The following is a 16,773-nucleotide window of genomic DNA, read 5'->3' as shown; positions in this document are numbered from 1 at the left end:
TTTTATTAGAATATTCACTGTATTCACATTTCTTGTTTTAATAAATTGAAGAGTATTTAATTGTTCTAAACACGTGGTTGCTAAAGGATATGAAACAAAAATATCACAATATATCTGTTCTCATTAAGCACTAGCAACGCATGACATACACTTCTATGCTTAAATTTGCTTTATGGATTACTATAGTCCCCAGTCTGCATTGTGAAATTTTAAGCAAATAGCAGCACTATTATGTCAACGGGCATTTATATAGTGCTTTTAATATAAAGTCCCACAGTACTTTTATAGATAGAGGCATAAGGAAGATAGAGATTAAGGGCCCAAGTTTCCACATGATTTGCGCCTGATTTTTAGGAGCAACTGGTGGAGAACGGACTATCTTAGAAATTGCAATTCTCCACATTTTTTTTTGCAGTTCTAGTCAGGTAGAACAGTTCTACTTTGGAACAGAATTTTTTCTTCAAAAGGGGTCGTGTCCGGCCACTGACGCCTGATTTCAAAGTTTCCACAGTGAAAACGTACTCCAAACTAAAGTAGAATGGAGCAAGTGAAGATTTTTGTAGAACTGAAAAAACCTGTTCTACACATTAAAAAATCAGGCGCAGGTTACAAATTAGGCGTCCAGAACGAGGTTGGGGGGGGGGGGGGGAAGGGAAGTCATTAAATTCTATAATAAATCCTTATTTATACTTCTACAAATATTATACAAATAAATCCAACCTGAATAAACATTTATAAGCAAAGAAAAGATTAAATAAACCATCTTCCTACCTGTGTGAAAGTGCTTCAGGCAGGCCTTTCGGGACCGAAGGCTGAACGGGCCGGCCCGAGACTTCGGGCAGGGCCCGTCCCCAGCACCAAATTTACAGGTGGGTGGCGTTGGGTTGGGTTGGGGAGGGGAGGGGAGGTTCGGGTCGGGGGGGGGGAGAGAGAGAGAGGGAGAGGGGGGGAGAGAGAGGGGTGGGAGAGAGAGGGGGGGGAAGAGAGAGGGGGAGAGGGGGGGAGTGAGGGAGGGAAGGGGGGGCGGAGGGAGAGTGAAAGAGGGAAGGGGGGGCGGAGGGAGAGTGAAAGAGGGAGGGGGGGGCGGAGAGAGAGGGGGGGGCGGAGAGAGAGAGGGGGGGGGGCGGAGAGAGAGAGGGGGGGGCGGAGAGAGAGAGAGGGGGGGGCGGAGGGAGAGAGAGGGAGGGGGGGCGGAGGGAGAGAGGGGGGGGGGAGGGAGAGAGAGGGAGGGAGAGAGAGGGGGGGGAGAGAGAGGGGGGAGAGAGAGGGGGGGAGAGAGAGGGGGGGAGAGAGAGGGGGGGAGAGAGAGGGGGGGAGAGAGAGGGGGGGAGAGAGAGGGAAGGGAGGGGTCAGGTCGGATCCAGTCCGGGAGCGGGAGTCGGGTCGGGTCGGGGGGCGGGAGCGCGGGTTGGGTCCAGTCGGGGAGTCGGGAACGGTCTGGTCCGGAGGCAGTGGGGGGGGAGCGGGTCAGGTCTGGTCCGGAGGCAGTGGGGGGTGTCGGGTCTGGTCCGGAGGCAAGGGGGGGAGGGGGAGCGAGTGTCGGGTCTGGTCGAGAGAGGGGGGGGGGGAGCAGGAGCTGGCCGTGGGAGGAGCCTTATTCACGCAGCCCCAGTGAGGCCATTCAGCCAGGGCTAGGGGCTGCGTGCTTCGGGCCCCTCCCACACAGTTCGGCGCCTGGAGCTACTGCACTTGCGTGCCCACTGTAGCGCGCATGTGCAGAGGTCCCGGCACTGTTTTCAGCGCAGGGACCTGGCTCCGCACCCCCCCCCCCACAGCTCGTGCTGGCTGCGCCGAGGGCCAGAGGACCTGCAAGTAGGTGCAGAATACCGAGGATTTTTTTAGGCGCACTTTGTGGCGCGAAAAATGGGCGTCCAGGTCGGGACTGCGCCGTTCTAGGCATGTGTGGAAACTTGGGCCCTATGAGGCATAACCAAAAGCTTTGGATTTTAAAGGGTGAGAGATGAAGAAGCGAGAGGTTTAGTGAAGAAATTCCAGAAAGTAGCACCAGGTAGCTGAAGGCTTTTCCACCTAGATGAGAGTTAAAGGGGCAGAGAGAGGGGAATGCACAAATGGCTAAAGTCAGAGAAAGTGTAGGTGTAGAGAATATTGCAGAGGTACAGTGGTGCAAAGCCATGAAGGTATTTAAAGATGACAATGATAATTTAAGTTTAATTTGTTGGGGACAGAGAGCCAATGTACATTACTGAAGGGGTGACCAAGTAGAATTTTGTCAGGAGGACATGTGCAGCAGAGATTTGCATTTATTGGAGTTTGTGCAGGGTGGAGTCCCACAATGGAAAACACTGGCGTGGTTGAGTCTGGATGTGACAAGGGCAGTGTAAGGATTTCAACAGCGACGGAGCTAAGGTAGAGATTGGGGCAGAGGCAAAAGTAAGTGACCTTTGTGAAGGATAGAATGTGGGATCTGAAGTCCTGATCAGAAATGAACAAGATGCAAGATTGTGAAGTGTATTTCTGCCTGGGTCAGTGGTTGGGAAGCAGATGGAGTCAGTAGCAAAGGAGCAGACTTTGTTGTGGGGGCTGGAGATAATGGCTGCAGCCTTCCCAATGTTGAGTGGTAGAAGTTATAACACACCCAAGACTGGATCTGAAACAATCAGTCTGACAGCAGAAACAGTCAAGAAGTTGAGGAGTAGAGCTGGGTATAATCGATGTACATGTGGAAGCAGATGATGTTGCCCAAGATCAGCAAGTCAATGAAGATGAGAACACCAAGGATAGATCCTTCTGGAAATAAAGAGCAGCCATCGCCTGAAATGTGCTGGCTACATTCAGATAAGTAAGAACAGAACTGTATTGGCAAATCTGCAGAACTGGATGAGAGAGGAGACACTTGGAGATAGCATGGTCAAGTGTGTCGTGTGTTGCAAAGGTTATGAAGGGATAATGCAATTCAGTTACAATAACAGGATGTCAATTATGATTGCAGCTAGGGTTGTTTTGATAAGAATAGCAGAAACCTTTCCTGGTAGAATAAAATTTTCCCTGGCCAAATGGTGAAAACTAATGTGATTAAATAGGGTTGGGGATGTGAATGATAAGGGAGATGAAGTGGTCAGAGATAGCCTTTTCAGAGATCGAAACCACAGGTGCAGAGAAGGCAAAGGATGTGGATTGGGGAATTTATAAGAGTGAAATTGAAAAAGCACAAACTTAAAAAAATTATCATGCTTTTAAAAATTAAGACTACTAATTGATTCCTTTTCAAAGTGATTAGGTTCAAAGATTTAGATAAATGGGTACAATAACTTCAGGTTTATTATGTTTATGTTGCTCCCACAGTTCTGAACAGACTGTTCCAGTAGTGATGGCCATCGGGTATATCTCAGCTCGACAGTTATCTGTACAACCTGCAACATTTGGTAGAGCAGTTCATATGAAAAGCAGAACTTTGCCAGAAATATTTAAGTAATAGAGTTAAAGTTTGAACCCTTGAAATTTTGGTAACTTACATAGAAAAGCAGCTTCAAAATATTTAAAGTAAATTTTAAATATTTATCTCTGAAGCTCCTAGCAAAATCTAACTCATCCAAAGCTCCCTCATACACTTCCTATCCTGCATTAATTCTTGTTCACCCATCATTCTCCACTGGTACTTGCAAAGAATTCAAAATACTTGTTTACAAAACACTCATGTCCTCACCTTATCGCTGTAACCTCTTCCAACCTCAAGTCCCAGCTTGCACCACATAGTCCTCCAGCTCTAACCAATTATGCATTCTCCCTGCGACAATCCTCACTTAGTGATAGAACTTTCAGCTGCATAGGTGCTACTACCTGAAAGTCCCTTCTTAAACTTTGCCACCTTGCCTCCCATCTTAAAACACACCTTTGGTAACCTCTTCTAATTCCATGTAGTATCTGATCATATCTTCAGGATACACCAAAGTGCTTCTCAACAAATAATTACTTTTGAAGTACAGTCAACTGTTATGAAGGCAAACCTGGCAGCCAATTTCTGCACAATGTCCCACAAACAGCATAGGACATAAATAATCTTCTTTTGATAGTGTAAAGAAAGATTTGCATTTATATAGTGCCTTCCACGACCACCAGTGTCCCAAAGCGCTTAAAAGCCAATGAAGCACTTTTTCAAGTGTAGTCACTGTTGTAATGTAGGAAACGTGGCAGCCAATTTGCGCGCCGCAAGCTCCCACAAACAGCAATGTAATAATGATCAGATCATCTGTTTTAGTGATGTTGATTGAGGGATAACTCTCCTGCTCTTCTTCGAAGTAGTGTCATGGTATCTTTAATACCCACGAGAGGGCAGACGAGGCGAGGCCTCAGTTTAACGCATCATCTGAAAGACAGACAATAATACAGCACATGCGTTTTTTTATCCAAAAGACTTGACAGTGTATTAGTACCGCACTGGAGTGTCAGCCTAGATTTTTTTGTGCTCAAGTCCCTGGAGTGCAACTTGAACACAGAACCTTCTGACAGAGGCGAGGATGCTACCAACTGAGCCACGGCTGACACTGAGGGAGAACTTTGGCCAGGAAACACTTTGCTCTTCCTTTGAGTAGTGCATAGCGTCTAATATGTCCACCTGATCACGCAGATAGGCCTCAGTTTAATGTCTCACCTGAAAGACAGCATCTTCAGCAATGCAACCATGTCAACCTAGATAATGTGCTCAAAGTCCTGAAGTACTATTACTCTATGTGAAGCAGCTTGAGACATGTTATTACATTAAAAGCACTACACAAACACAATTGTTTATCTTGTGAAAATATGTCATTTGAATTAATGGGGAAAGAAAAGCATTCTAAAAATAAATGCCCTTGTTGTCTTCTTGCTTTTAATAAAAACAAAGCTAGAATCACCTCAAAAAAACCTACATTTGTGGGAGTCGGGAAAACATGTTGCCATAACTTGAAGCTGTTCTGCCCAAACTAAAATCACACTTACAACTAATTTTCTCTATTGTATTTTTCTTGGTGTTTCAACAACTTATCAGCTTACTGGTTGCAACATTTTCAAAGAAAATCTAAGGGCACTCTAACAGAATTTTGTTAAATAAATAAAAATCTTACACAGTAACTATTCTTAAAACCGGAGAGAAAGCAACTGCTGCTTTCTGAAACTTACTGTAGGACCATCTGTCTAAGACTATTCCTCAGCTGATTCTTGTTGAGATGAGGGCTCCACGTGTGACTGGCGAGATGGTTGGACACAAAGTTATCCACTCGCTGTCGCAAGTTCTGGTAAGCAGGCTAAAAAAAGAGAAAAGAATAATTTACTACTTTGCTTTGTGTACATGTAAATTTGGAGCAAGTGTAGGGCAGACTTTAATGCTGGAAAGACAATGGTAAAATAGATCAAATAAGCTTGTTATACTACTGACACTGGCTTGATATCCAAAATCTACTTTTAGAGCAATACAGGCATGCAACACTGCTCAGGGTTCACTGGCATCATGTGCCTGTGAAAATTTTAATTATAGCCCTATTTTTACCAGTACACATAAAGGCAGTCAGGTGGACTGCCTCAGCATTTTCAAATTTTGATGTAAAGTTTTGAACAAAACCCAGCTAAGATTTCACAGTAATAGTATAATTGTTATTGGAGATTTAAAAATGTAAATTGACTTAAAAAAACTTTTCCTTTCTGTTTCCTTTGTTTTAATCCAATCTATCTTTCCTTCTATTTCTCTTTCTGTACCTGATTTGATATTGAATTCACGCACTCTAGTTTACACTTCCTTCTCAGTCCTACCAAAGGTTATTTCTCAATCCTTCAATCTGATTTGTTAAAGATATACACAGTTGGTTTTGCTTCCTATTTCTCATCTACATGCTGCCCCTCGGCGACATAATCCAAAAACACGCCAGATTCTACATGCACACTGATGACACCCAGCTCTACACCACCAATGTTCCTGTTAAGCTGTGCAGCACTCCAGGGATCCGATGCAGCCGTACATTATAATGCAAAAACCATGTATTTTGAATGGCCCACATGGCGCCAAAAAAATTTAGTGAAGATTGTTCACCACCACTTCTCTCAACCTCGCTATATTGTCAGACTGGCTGTCCGACACCCAGTACTGGATGAACAGAAATTTCCTTCCAACAAAACTGCTTTCAGTCCCTGCCACAAACTGTTCCCTAGCAACCGACTCCATCCCTCTCCTGAGGCTAAACCAACTCTGGGTCATATTTGACTTGGAGATGAACTTCCATCACCAAGCACGCTACTTCCATCTCCATAACTCTGTCCCTGTCTCAGCTCATCTGCTACTAAAACCCTCATCCGCGCCGTTGTTACCTCTATACCTGAATATTCCAATGCACCCTGGTCAGACTCCCATCTTCCATCCTCCATATACTTAAGCTCATCCAAAACTCTGCTGCCCGTAACCTAACTTGCACTGAGTCCCATTAACCTTGTGCTCTACATTCGATCCCGGTTGAGCAACGCCTCAATTTTTAAATTCTCATCCTTGTTTTCAAATTACTCCATGCCCATGCCCCTCCTTACATTTGTAACCTCCTCCAGCCCTCCGAGAACTCTGCACTCCTGCAATTCTGACATCTTGCGCATCCGTGACTTTAAATCGCTGCACCACTGGTGGCTGTGCCTTCAGCTGCCAAGGACCTAAGCTCTGGCATTCCAGACCTAAACCTCTTTCCTCTTTTAAGACGCTTCTTAAAAAAAACCCTCTTCTGCCCTAAAATCTCCTTATATGCCTCAGTGTCAAATTTTGTTTGATAACGCTCCTGTATGTTTTATTATAAAGGTGCTATATAACCGCAAGTTGTTGTTCACTCAGGTTCTGCTCATTGCGCTTTCCGCACTTTCAGCAAAGTGGACAAAAGAAATTTGAGTTGAAGGGTGCAGGGGTAAGTCTTACTAATGGCAGATGTCTTTCGACAAAAAAATCTGCCCCATCATGATTAAAATATTTTTTTTTTACTAGGACACAGTCTCCATCTAGTGGCAATTGCACCCACTTTCACTAGATCACTGATTTTGTTACAAATGATATTGCAATACACTTCATGTGACTGATATATTTGTGAACCTTAATGTAATCTAGAAAAAAGAGCGCTGTGGTAAATTATGTACCAAAATATCTCAAAATCAGGACTTGTACAGTACTAAATCGCTAGTTCACACTCAGTTGTGGCTCAGTGGGTAGCACTCTCGCCTCTGAGTCAGCAGGTTGTAGGTTCAAGTCCCACTCCAGGGACCTGAGCACATAAATCTAGGCCGACACTACCGTGCAGTGCTGAGGAAGTGCTGCACTGTCGGAAGTGCCGCCTTTCGGATGAGACATTAAACTGAGGCCCCGTCTGCCCTCTCAGGTGGGCATAAAAGATCCCATGACACTATTTAAAAACATTTTTTACATCAGTCATTGAAGGTTAACATGCAGGTACAGCAGACGGTTAAGAAAGCAAATGGCATGTTGGCCTTCATAGCGAGGGGATGAGAGTACAGGGGCAGGGAGGTGTTGCTACAGTTGTACAGGGCCTTGGTGAGGCCACACCTGGAGTATTGTGTACAGTTTTGGTCTCCTAACTTGAGGAAGGACATTCTTGCTATTGAGGGAGAGCAGCGAAGGTTCACCAGACTGATTCCCAGGATGGTGGGACTGACCTATCAAGAAAGACTGGATCAACTGGGCTTGTATTCACTGGAGTTCAGAAGAATGAGAGGGGACCTCATAGAAACGGTTAAAATTCTGACGGGTTTAGACAGGTTAGATGCAGGAAGAATGTTCCCAATGTTGGGGAAGTCCAGAACCAGGGGTCACAACCTAAGGATAAGGGGTAAGCCATTTAGGACCGAGATGAGGAGAAACTTCTTCACCCAGAGAGTGGTGAACCTGTGGAATTCTCTACCACAGAAAGTAGTGGAGGCCAATTCACTAAATATATTCAAAAGGGAGTTAGATGAAGTCCTTACTACTAGGGGGATCAAGGGGTATGGCGAGAAAGCAGGAAGGAGGTACTGAATTTGCATGTTCAGCCATGAACTCATTGAATGGCGGTGCAGGCTAGAAGGGCCGAATGGCCTACTCCTGCACCTATTTTCTATGTTTCTATAGTTTAGACCATTTAAATAAATAGCCACAATGGCATTGTTTGAGCTCCAATGCCCCACAGACTCCTTCAACTTATGGAACTGTTTTGTGGTTCTCCTATATATATTTCCCATGTTTTTCTCTGGCTTTTTTATTTGCACTATAAGCACCAAATATAGTTTTTAGTTCCAAACTTGACTTAAACTCCATGGTAGCCGACCGAGTCTTCAACACATTCCATTTTTCCATCTGGGAATCAGCTCGATTTGTACTATTTCCTATTTTTTTACCTTTTATTTAATCTAAGTGTGGTCTATTTTAATCTGCTTTTTTTCTAGGCAAGTAACCTTAGCCTTCAACTTTATTTTTTCTTTTCTATCCTTACATTATACCTAATTGTATTGAGTTAACTGCTTCTCAAATACACCTTCAGTTTTAAGTCAACTATTTACTCTGCTTCATTACCCAGAACCAGTTCAAGTAGTGCTGCTTTCTTCTTTGTTGGATAAGGAACATTCTGACTGAGCTAATAATGGTGAACATATTCCATATACATTTTCCTCAATCTATTTTAGATAATAAAAATGTCATAGTTATAGTTCTACTGCTAGTACACTACTCGATTGTCTAGATTTATTCCTTTCCACTATCCAGCAGAGTATAGCATACGCCCAGTAGTGATTAACCGATCACTTGCTTTTCCCAACTACATTTAATCACACTAATTGGGGTATATTGCAGACTACCTCATAGCAGAAGGGAAGTGAAATAGGCAAATCTATGAAATCAGTAAAAGATGTAGAATAATCATGCAAATTTCAATTACTCCCAAATAAACTGGATAGAAGAGGTAGTGAAAGGGGAAAAGAGAATTACGTTTTTAAGTGTGTACAGAACTCCTTGCTTACCCAGAACATAATAATCCTGAGAGAATTCACTGCTAGATCTAGTAATGGGAAATAAACCAGAACAGATAAGAGAAGTAAGCACAGGGGAGCATCTATACAATAGTGATCACGACATAATAAAGTTTAAGATAATAATCGCGAGAGACAAGTAAGAAAAAGATTTAAAGAATTTATTGGAAATAAAGCTAATTATCAGGCAAGAGGTAAAGTGGAAAAAAATGACAAACAAGTGATATAGCAGCAGGGGGAAATATTTTTAAAAATGATCGAGAATTCAAGAGAAATATATTCCACTAAAAAACAAGGACAAACTAGTCAATAATGCACCATGGATGAATACATATATATGGGTAAAATGAAATCTAAAGAAAGACATACACTAAGTACAGACACAAGAAAGACAAGGTTGACAAAAGGGAATACGAAGGTCAGGAAAGTTTTTTTTTAAATTCTGAGGGCAAAGAGAAATTACAAAACGAATGATCAAAAAATATAAAAATAAATAGTAAGTATTCTATAGTCACAAATAATAGAATTAAGATAGGGATGTGCCCACTAATTGATGCACAACATAAACCCACAGGTAATGAGTGAATCATAGCATTATGTAGCACTGGAGCCAATTTGGCCCATGCCAGCTCTTTGAAAGAGCTATCCAGTCAATCCCACTTCCCTGCTCTTTCACCGTAGTCCTGCAAATGTTGCCTCTTCAAATATTTATCCAATTCCCCACTGAAAATTATTATTGAATCTGCTTCCACCACCATTTCAGGCAGTGCATTCCAGATCATAACGGGTGGCATAAAAAAAATTCTCCTCATCTCTGGTTGTTTGGCCAATTATCGTAGATCTATGCTACCTTTCTGCCACGGGAAATAGTTTCTCCTTTTTTTACTCTCGAAAATCATGATTTTGAACACCCCCCATCTCTGCTCGGAGGAGACAAACCGCAGCTTCTCCAGTCTCTCCATGTAACTGAAGTCCCGCATTCCTGGTACCATTCTAGTAAATCTCCTCTGCACCCTCTCTTCACATCCTTCCTAAAGTGTGGTGCCCAGAATTAGACAATACTTCAGCTGGGGCCTAGCCAGTTTTTATAAAGTTTTAGCACAACTTAAATGCTTTTGTACTCTATGCTTATAATAATAAAGCCAAGAATCCCATAATCTTTTCTAACAGCCTTCTCAACTTGTTCTGCCTCCTTCAAAGATTTCTGTATGAACACCCCCAGGTCTCTCTTTTCCTGCACCCCCTTTAAAAGTGTATATTTAGTTTATATTGCCTCTCCTCATTCTTCCAAGCAAAAATGCATCACTTCACACTTCTCTGCATTAAATGTTATTTTCCATGGGCCTGCCCATTTCACCAGTCTGTCTATGACCTCCAGAAGTCTATTACTAGCCTCCTCACTGTTTACTACAGTTCCGAGTTTCATGTCATCTGCAAACTTTGAAATTATGCCCTGTATACCCAAGTCCAGGTCATTAATATGCATCAAGAGCAGTAGTGGTCCTAATACCGATCTCTGGAGGACACCACTTTACACTTCCCTTCACTACTCTACTTTGTCCCTTCTTTCCCACAACTCCGTATGTGAACACCTCCAATCAGGTTTCTACCGCACCACAGCACTGAAACAACCTTTATCAAAGTCACAAATGACATCCCATGACTGTGACAGCAGTAAACTATACTTCCCATTCTTCTCAACCTGTCTGCAGCCTTTGACACAGTCACCCACACCATCCTCCTCCAATGCCTCTCCTCTGTCATCCAGCAGTGTGGTTCCATTCTATTCTATCCAGTCATATTCAGAGAATGACCTGCAATGACTTCTTCCCCAGCTGCCACACTGTAACCTCTGAAGCCCCCAAGGATCTATCCTGGCCCCCTTCGATTTCTCATCTACATGCCGCCCCTTCATAACACTATCCGAAAACACAACTTCAGGTTCCACATGTATGCTGATAAAACACAGCTCTACCTCACAACCTCTCTCGACCCATCCACTGTCTCTGATTTGCCACGCTGCTTAACTGACATCCAGTACTAACATTTTCTCCAACTAATATTGGGAAAACAAAGCCATTGTCTTTAGTCTCTGCCACAAATTCTGATGCCTAGCCACCGACTCCATCCTTCTCCCTAGCCACTGTCTGAGGTGGAACCGGACCATTCGCAACCTTAGTATTCTATTTGATCCCGAGACCAGCTTCTGACATCATACTTCCTTCCGTAGGGAAGTTATGTTCAACTTGTATAAAACCTTGGTTAGACCATACTTGGGAGTACTATGCACAGTTCTAGTCTCTGTATTATAAAAAGGCTTTAGAAGCACTGGATAAAGTGCAAAAATTATTCACTAGGATTATACCAGAACTGAGGGGAAAGACTGAACATGCTGAAAGCACTTTTCTCCAGAAAGACAGAGGCGACATGATAGAGATCTTTAAAATTATGAAGAGGTTTGATAGGGTGGACGTAGAGGTGATGTTCCAACTTGTGGAAGAGCCCAAAATTAAGGGCCATAAATATAAGAGAGTCATTAATATATCTAATAAGAAATTCAGGAGAAACATTTTTACTCAGGATGGTGAAAATGTGGATCTCGCTACGTCAGAATGGTAGAGATGCATTTAAGGGGAAGCTAGATAAGTACATGAGAGAGAAAGGAATGGAAGGGTATGCTGAAAGGAAAAGATAAAAAGTGGAGATGGCTCGTGTGGAACATAAATACCATCTCTGGATCAAATAAAAAACCAAGGTTGCAAATGGTCCGGTTCCACCTCAGACAGTGGTTGGTCTGTTTTTAAACTCTATGGGCCCAAGTTTCTACAAGAAAAAAAACGGGCGCCCCTCCGAGCTGGGCGCCCGTTTTTCGCGCCTAAAAAAATCCTCGGTATTCTCCACCTACTTACAGGTCCTCTGGCCCTCGGCGCAGCCAGCACGAGCTGTGGGGGGGCGGAGCCAAGTCCCGGCGCTGTAAACAGTGCCGGGACCTCTGCACATGCGCGCTACAGTCAGCACAAAGTGCAGTATAGCTCCAGGCGCCGAACTGTGTGGGAGGGGCCCGAAGCACGCAGCCCCGACTGAATGGCCTCACTGGGGCTGAGTGAATAAGGCTCCTCCCACGGCCAGCTCCTGCTCCCCGCCCCCGACAAGACCCGACACCCGCTCTCCCCCCCCCTGCCGACCAGACCCGACCCGAGACCCGCTCCCCCCCCCCCCCCCCCCCCCCCCAGACTGACCTGACCCGACCCGCGCTCCTGTTCCCCGACCCGCCCCCCCCCACTGGACCCGACTCCCGGACTGGATCCGATCCGACCTGACCTCTCCCTTCCCTTCCCCACCCCCCTCCCTCCCTCCCCCACCCCCACTCTCCCTCTCCCTCACCCCCACTCCCTCCCTCTCTCTCTCCCTCCCTCTCCTGCTGCTGCTGCTCCTCCTCCTCCTCCTCCTCTCTCTCTCTCTCTCTCTCTCCCACTCAGCGACACGAACGGCTTTCTCCCCCCCTCCCGCTCAGCGGCACGAACGGCTGCAGAATTCTCCCTGGCTGAAGCACTTTCACACAGGTAGGAAGATGGTTTATTTAATCTTTTCTTGGCTTATAAATGTTTATTCAGGTTGGATTTATTTGTATAATATTTGTAGAAGTATAAATAAGGATTTATTGTCGAATTTAATGAGTGCCCTCCCCCCCCCCCCCCCCACCTCGTTCTGGACGCCTAATTTGTAACCTGCGCCTGATTTTTTAATGTGTAGAACAGGTTTTTTCAATTCTACAAAAATCTTCACTTGCTCCATTCTACTTTAGTTTGGAGTACATTTTCACTGTGGAAACGTTCAAATCAGGCGTCAGTGGCCGGACACGCCCCCTTTTGAAGAAAAAATTCTGTTCTAAACTAGAACTGTTCTACCTGACTAGAACTGCAGAAAAAAAAATGTGGAGAATTGCGATTTCTAAAATAGTCCGTTCTCCACCAGTTGCTCCTAAAAATCAGGCGCGAATCATGTGGAAACTTGGGCCCCATGTAACTGCTAAACCTCTGACCAGCTGCGGCCATATTTCAGCTGTTGCCTTAATATCATACTTTCCCCCGACAGTTTCCCATACTCTGTACTTTAATAAACTTTTGATTTGAATTTCTTTGGATTGGCAATTGCTTATTTTTGCATTTCCACATCCTGATTTCTTTATCTTATTTGATTGAACCTTCTTCAAACTCCTTATTAACTTTCCTTTTAGTGCTTGCTTTCCTTCAAAGCTACCTGCTATACGCTCTTGCTTTCCCCTCTTCCTTGCCACATTAGTTTAAACTCTCTATTAAAGCTTTGGTTAATTTTCACATGTGGATAATGGTCCCAGCTCTGTTCAGGTAAAGACTAGCCTGTTGGTACAGCTCTTTTTAGCTAAAATCTGAACTCTTTTCCTGCTACATCTTTTTCTACATCTATATTGCATGTACTGCTCTAATCTGGATGCTCCTATACTGGCCATCAGGTAACACCGCTGATAAACCAGAGATTACTACCATTGGCATCCCTTCTACATGTATATAAGGAACAGAGTAGCTAAAGTAAACATTGGTCCCTTAGAGGATGAGACTAGGGAATTAATAATGAGAAACAGGGAAATGGCAGAGACTTTGAACAAATATTTTATATCGGTCTTCACAATAGAAGACACTAAAAGCATCCCAATAATAATAATCAAGCAGCTATAGGGAGAGGGGAACTTAAAACAATCACTAGAGAAAAAGTACTCGGCAAACTAATGGGACAAAAGGTGGACAAGTCCCCAGACCTGATGGCATGCATCTAAGGGTCTTAAAAGTAGCTGCAGAGATATTCAAAGAAATTCAAATCAAATGTTTATTTGTAATCTACCAAAATTCCCTGGATTCTGGAGAGGCCACAGCGGACTGGAAAATCGCAAATGCAAAGCCCCTATTCAAGAAAGGAGTGAGACAGAAAGCAGGAAAATATAGACCAGTTAGCCTAACATCTGTCATTGGGAAAATGCTGGAACCCATTATTAAGTAGTAGCAAAACATTTTGAAAATCATAATACAATCAAGCAGAGTCAACATGGTTTTATGAAAGGGAAACGGTGCTTGACAAATTTACTAGATATTTTTGATATCTAACGAGCAGGGTGGATAAGGGGAACCAGTAGATGTACTGTATTTGGATTTCTTCGATAAGGTGCCACATAAAAGGTTACTGTACAAGATAAGAGCTCACAGTGTTGGGGGTAATATATGAGCATGGATAGAGGATTGGTTAACTAACAGAAAATTGGGATAAATGGGTCATTTTCAGGTTGGCAAACTGTAACTAGTGGGATGCCACAGGGATCAGTGCTGGGACCTCAACTATTTACAATCTATATTAATGACTTGGATGAAAGGATCGAGTGCAAGGGAGCAAAAATTGCTGATGATACAAAAATATATGGGAAAGCAAGTTGTGAGGAGGACACAATGAATCTGCAAAGAGATAGGTTAAGTGAGTGGGCAAAGATTTTGCAGATGGAGGGGGATGGGGTATAAAAGTAGGGAAGTCTTGCTAACTATGCAGGGTGTTGGTGAGACCACAGCTGGAGTACTGCGTACAGTTTTTGTCTCCTGCTACAGTTTGAACCTCTCTTATCCGGCACCCTCGGGACCTGGTCGGATAAGGGATTTTGCCGGACGTGCTAAATTGGATGGTACAGGTATTGAGCGTGGGAATAGCAGGGCTGACTGGCTTGGGGCTGGGAGTGCAGCAGAGAAACCCCGCAGGGGCGGGCGCAGATGGTGAATCGCGGGGTAAGGCCAGCGATTGCAGGAGTCAGCAGCAAGGAAGGACTTCAATTTGTTCATGTCAGAGTGGCCGGGAATGGTGCCGGATAAGGGAGGTCCAACCTGTATAAGGAGGAATACACTTGCATTGGAGGCAGTTCAGAGAAGGTTCAACAGGTTGATTCCTGAGATGAAGGTGTTGTCTTATGAAGAAAGGTTGAGTAGGTTGTGCCTGAGTTTAGAAGAATGAGAGGTGGGCCTGAGTTTAGAAGAATGAGAGGTGTTCTTATTGAAAAATATAAAATTCTGAGGGGGCTTGACAGGGTAGATGCAGATAGGATTTCCCCTCGTGGGTGAATCTAGAACTAGTGGGCATAGTTTCAGAATACAGAGTCGCCCATTTAAAACGAGGATGAGGAGGTACTTCTTCTCTCAGAGAGTCGTGAATCTTTGGAATTCTCTATCCCAGAGAGCTGTGGAGGATGGGTCATTGACTATATTTAAGGTGGAGATAGACAGATTTTTGAACTACAGGGGAGTCAAGGGTTCTGGGAAACAGACAGGAAAGAGGCCAAGATCAGAGCAGCCAAGATCTTATTGAATGGCAGAGCAGGCTCGAGGGGCCGTATGGCCTACTCCTGCTCATATTTCTTATGTTTACCTCCCAACACTTGAAAGACCCAAATCCTATTATTGGTTGGCCATTACCCCCCACCCTTTTCTAGAGGTCTTCACCCACTCAGTAATGTCCTTTTCGCTTGGCTGAGGGAAGTGGGGGGCGGGAATAAGACGACCATTCGGAACAGAAACTGGCCATTTAGCCCCTGGAGTCTGCTCTGCCATTCAATTAGATCATGGCTGATGTGTGCATCAACTCAATTCACCTACCTTGGCTCCATATCCCTCAATACTTTAAATTGAACTTGCATTTACATAGAACCTATAACATAGCAAGAACGTCCCAATGCGTTTCACAGGAACGTTATCAAACAAAATTTGACCAAACCACAAGGATGTATTAGGACAGATAGCCTAAAGCTCGGTCAGAGGTAGGTTTTAAGGAGCAGACTGCTGAACAGCCGAGCTCTGATGTTATGATGACGCCTGGTTCCGATTGCTGCTCCCAGTCCCTCTCCTCAATCTCCCACCACTCCGAGCTCGACCACAGTGGGTCGGACACAGTGGGACGGGTCATACCGCTGGGAGCGGCCGCTCACTTCACCGAGGGACCGGCGGCGGGCCAACTTGCCGGGAGCCCGCTGCCCACACACCGGCTCGGTTCGCACTCCGTTGACCGCCGGCCAATCCAGCCGCGAGCCCAGGGCTCCAGGCCGCAAGCCCCGCTCTTTCCCTTTTACCTTGGTGTCCACGTCGGCCAGGCAGTCGCGGCGGAACTGGTCGAAGAGACCCTGGTTCTTGAGGTGGTTGACAATCATGGCGACCAGTTTGGGGTCTCCCGGCGCCAGAGCCGCCATCGCTCCGACCCACGTCACTGCCTCCGCAATCGAGCGGCGCGCGCAGGCGCGAACACTGCGCGGGAACCCTGGGCCGGGAGGTCACGTCACGTCCGGTCGCGGGCCTCTGGTCAGGTGACCTCCGGACCTCAGAGCGGGGAGCGAATGCTCAAAAGGGAGCGGGACTGAACCATTTTGATGAGAAAAAGTAACCAAATTAGAGTGACTTCATAAAGACGGCTTGCACATCGAGAACAGAGAGAGGGGAATGGGGAAAGAGAGAAAATAGAGAGGGAATGGGGCTCTCTCTCACTATCCTCCGCTCTCGAAATGGGGAAAGAGAGAAAATAGAAGTGAATGGGGGAGAAAGGGACAAGTGAAAGGGTGGAGGGAATGGGGAGAGAGAATAGGGTAGAGAGGGAATGGGGAGCGAGAATAGTGGCGAGAGGGAATGGGAAAGAGAATAGGGTAGAGAGGGAATGGAGAGTGGGAATAGGGAGTGAGAGAATGGGGAGCGAGAACAGTGGAACGAGGGAATAGGGGAGAGAGAGAATTGGGGAGAGAGAATAGGG

The 16,773-nt window shown here is 44.9% G+C and overlaps 1 protein-coding gene across 3 annotated transcripts in view; it reads right to left on the bottom strand.

Moving 5' to 3' along the window:
- Nucleotides 1-16,266, bottom strand: part of bod1l1 (biorientation of chromosomes in cell division 1-like 1) — an 88,799-nt gene extending 72,533 nt beyond the window's left edge. For 2 of the 3 annotated variants that reach the window (XM_070870911.1, XM_070870912.1), the window contains exons 1-2: nt 16,106-16,266; nt 5,116-5,240 (exon numbers count right to left, since the gene is read on the bottom strand). In XM_070870911.1, coding sequence (XP_070727012.1) covers nt 5,116-5,240; nt 16,106-16,222 — 242 coding nt within the window. In that variant the 5' untranslated portion in view covers nt 16,223-16,266. Of the gene's footprint in view, nt 1-3,664; nt 4,325-5,115; nt 5,241-16,105 lie in introns of those variants that run through there. The other variant, XM_070870913.1, reaches the window with a different exon arrangement.
- Between the last annotated feature and the right edge of the window lie 507 nt (nt 16,267-16,773).

This window comes from Pristiophorus japonicus, chromosome 2, assembly GCF_044704955.1.
Source record: "Pristiophorus japonicus isolate sPriJap1 chromosome 2, sPriJap1.hap1, whole genome shotgun sequence".
Lineage (NCBI taxonomy): Eukaryota > Metazoa > Chordata > Chondrichthyes > Pristiophoridae > Pristiophorus > Pristiophorus japonicus.
The sequence above is the reverse complement of the archived record's forward strand: the minus strand, read 5'-3'. Positions and strand labels throughout refer to the sequence as shown.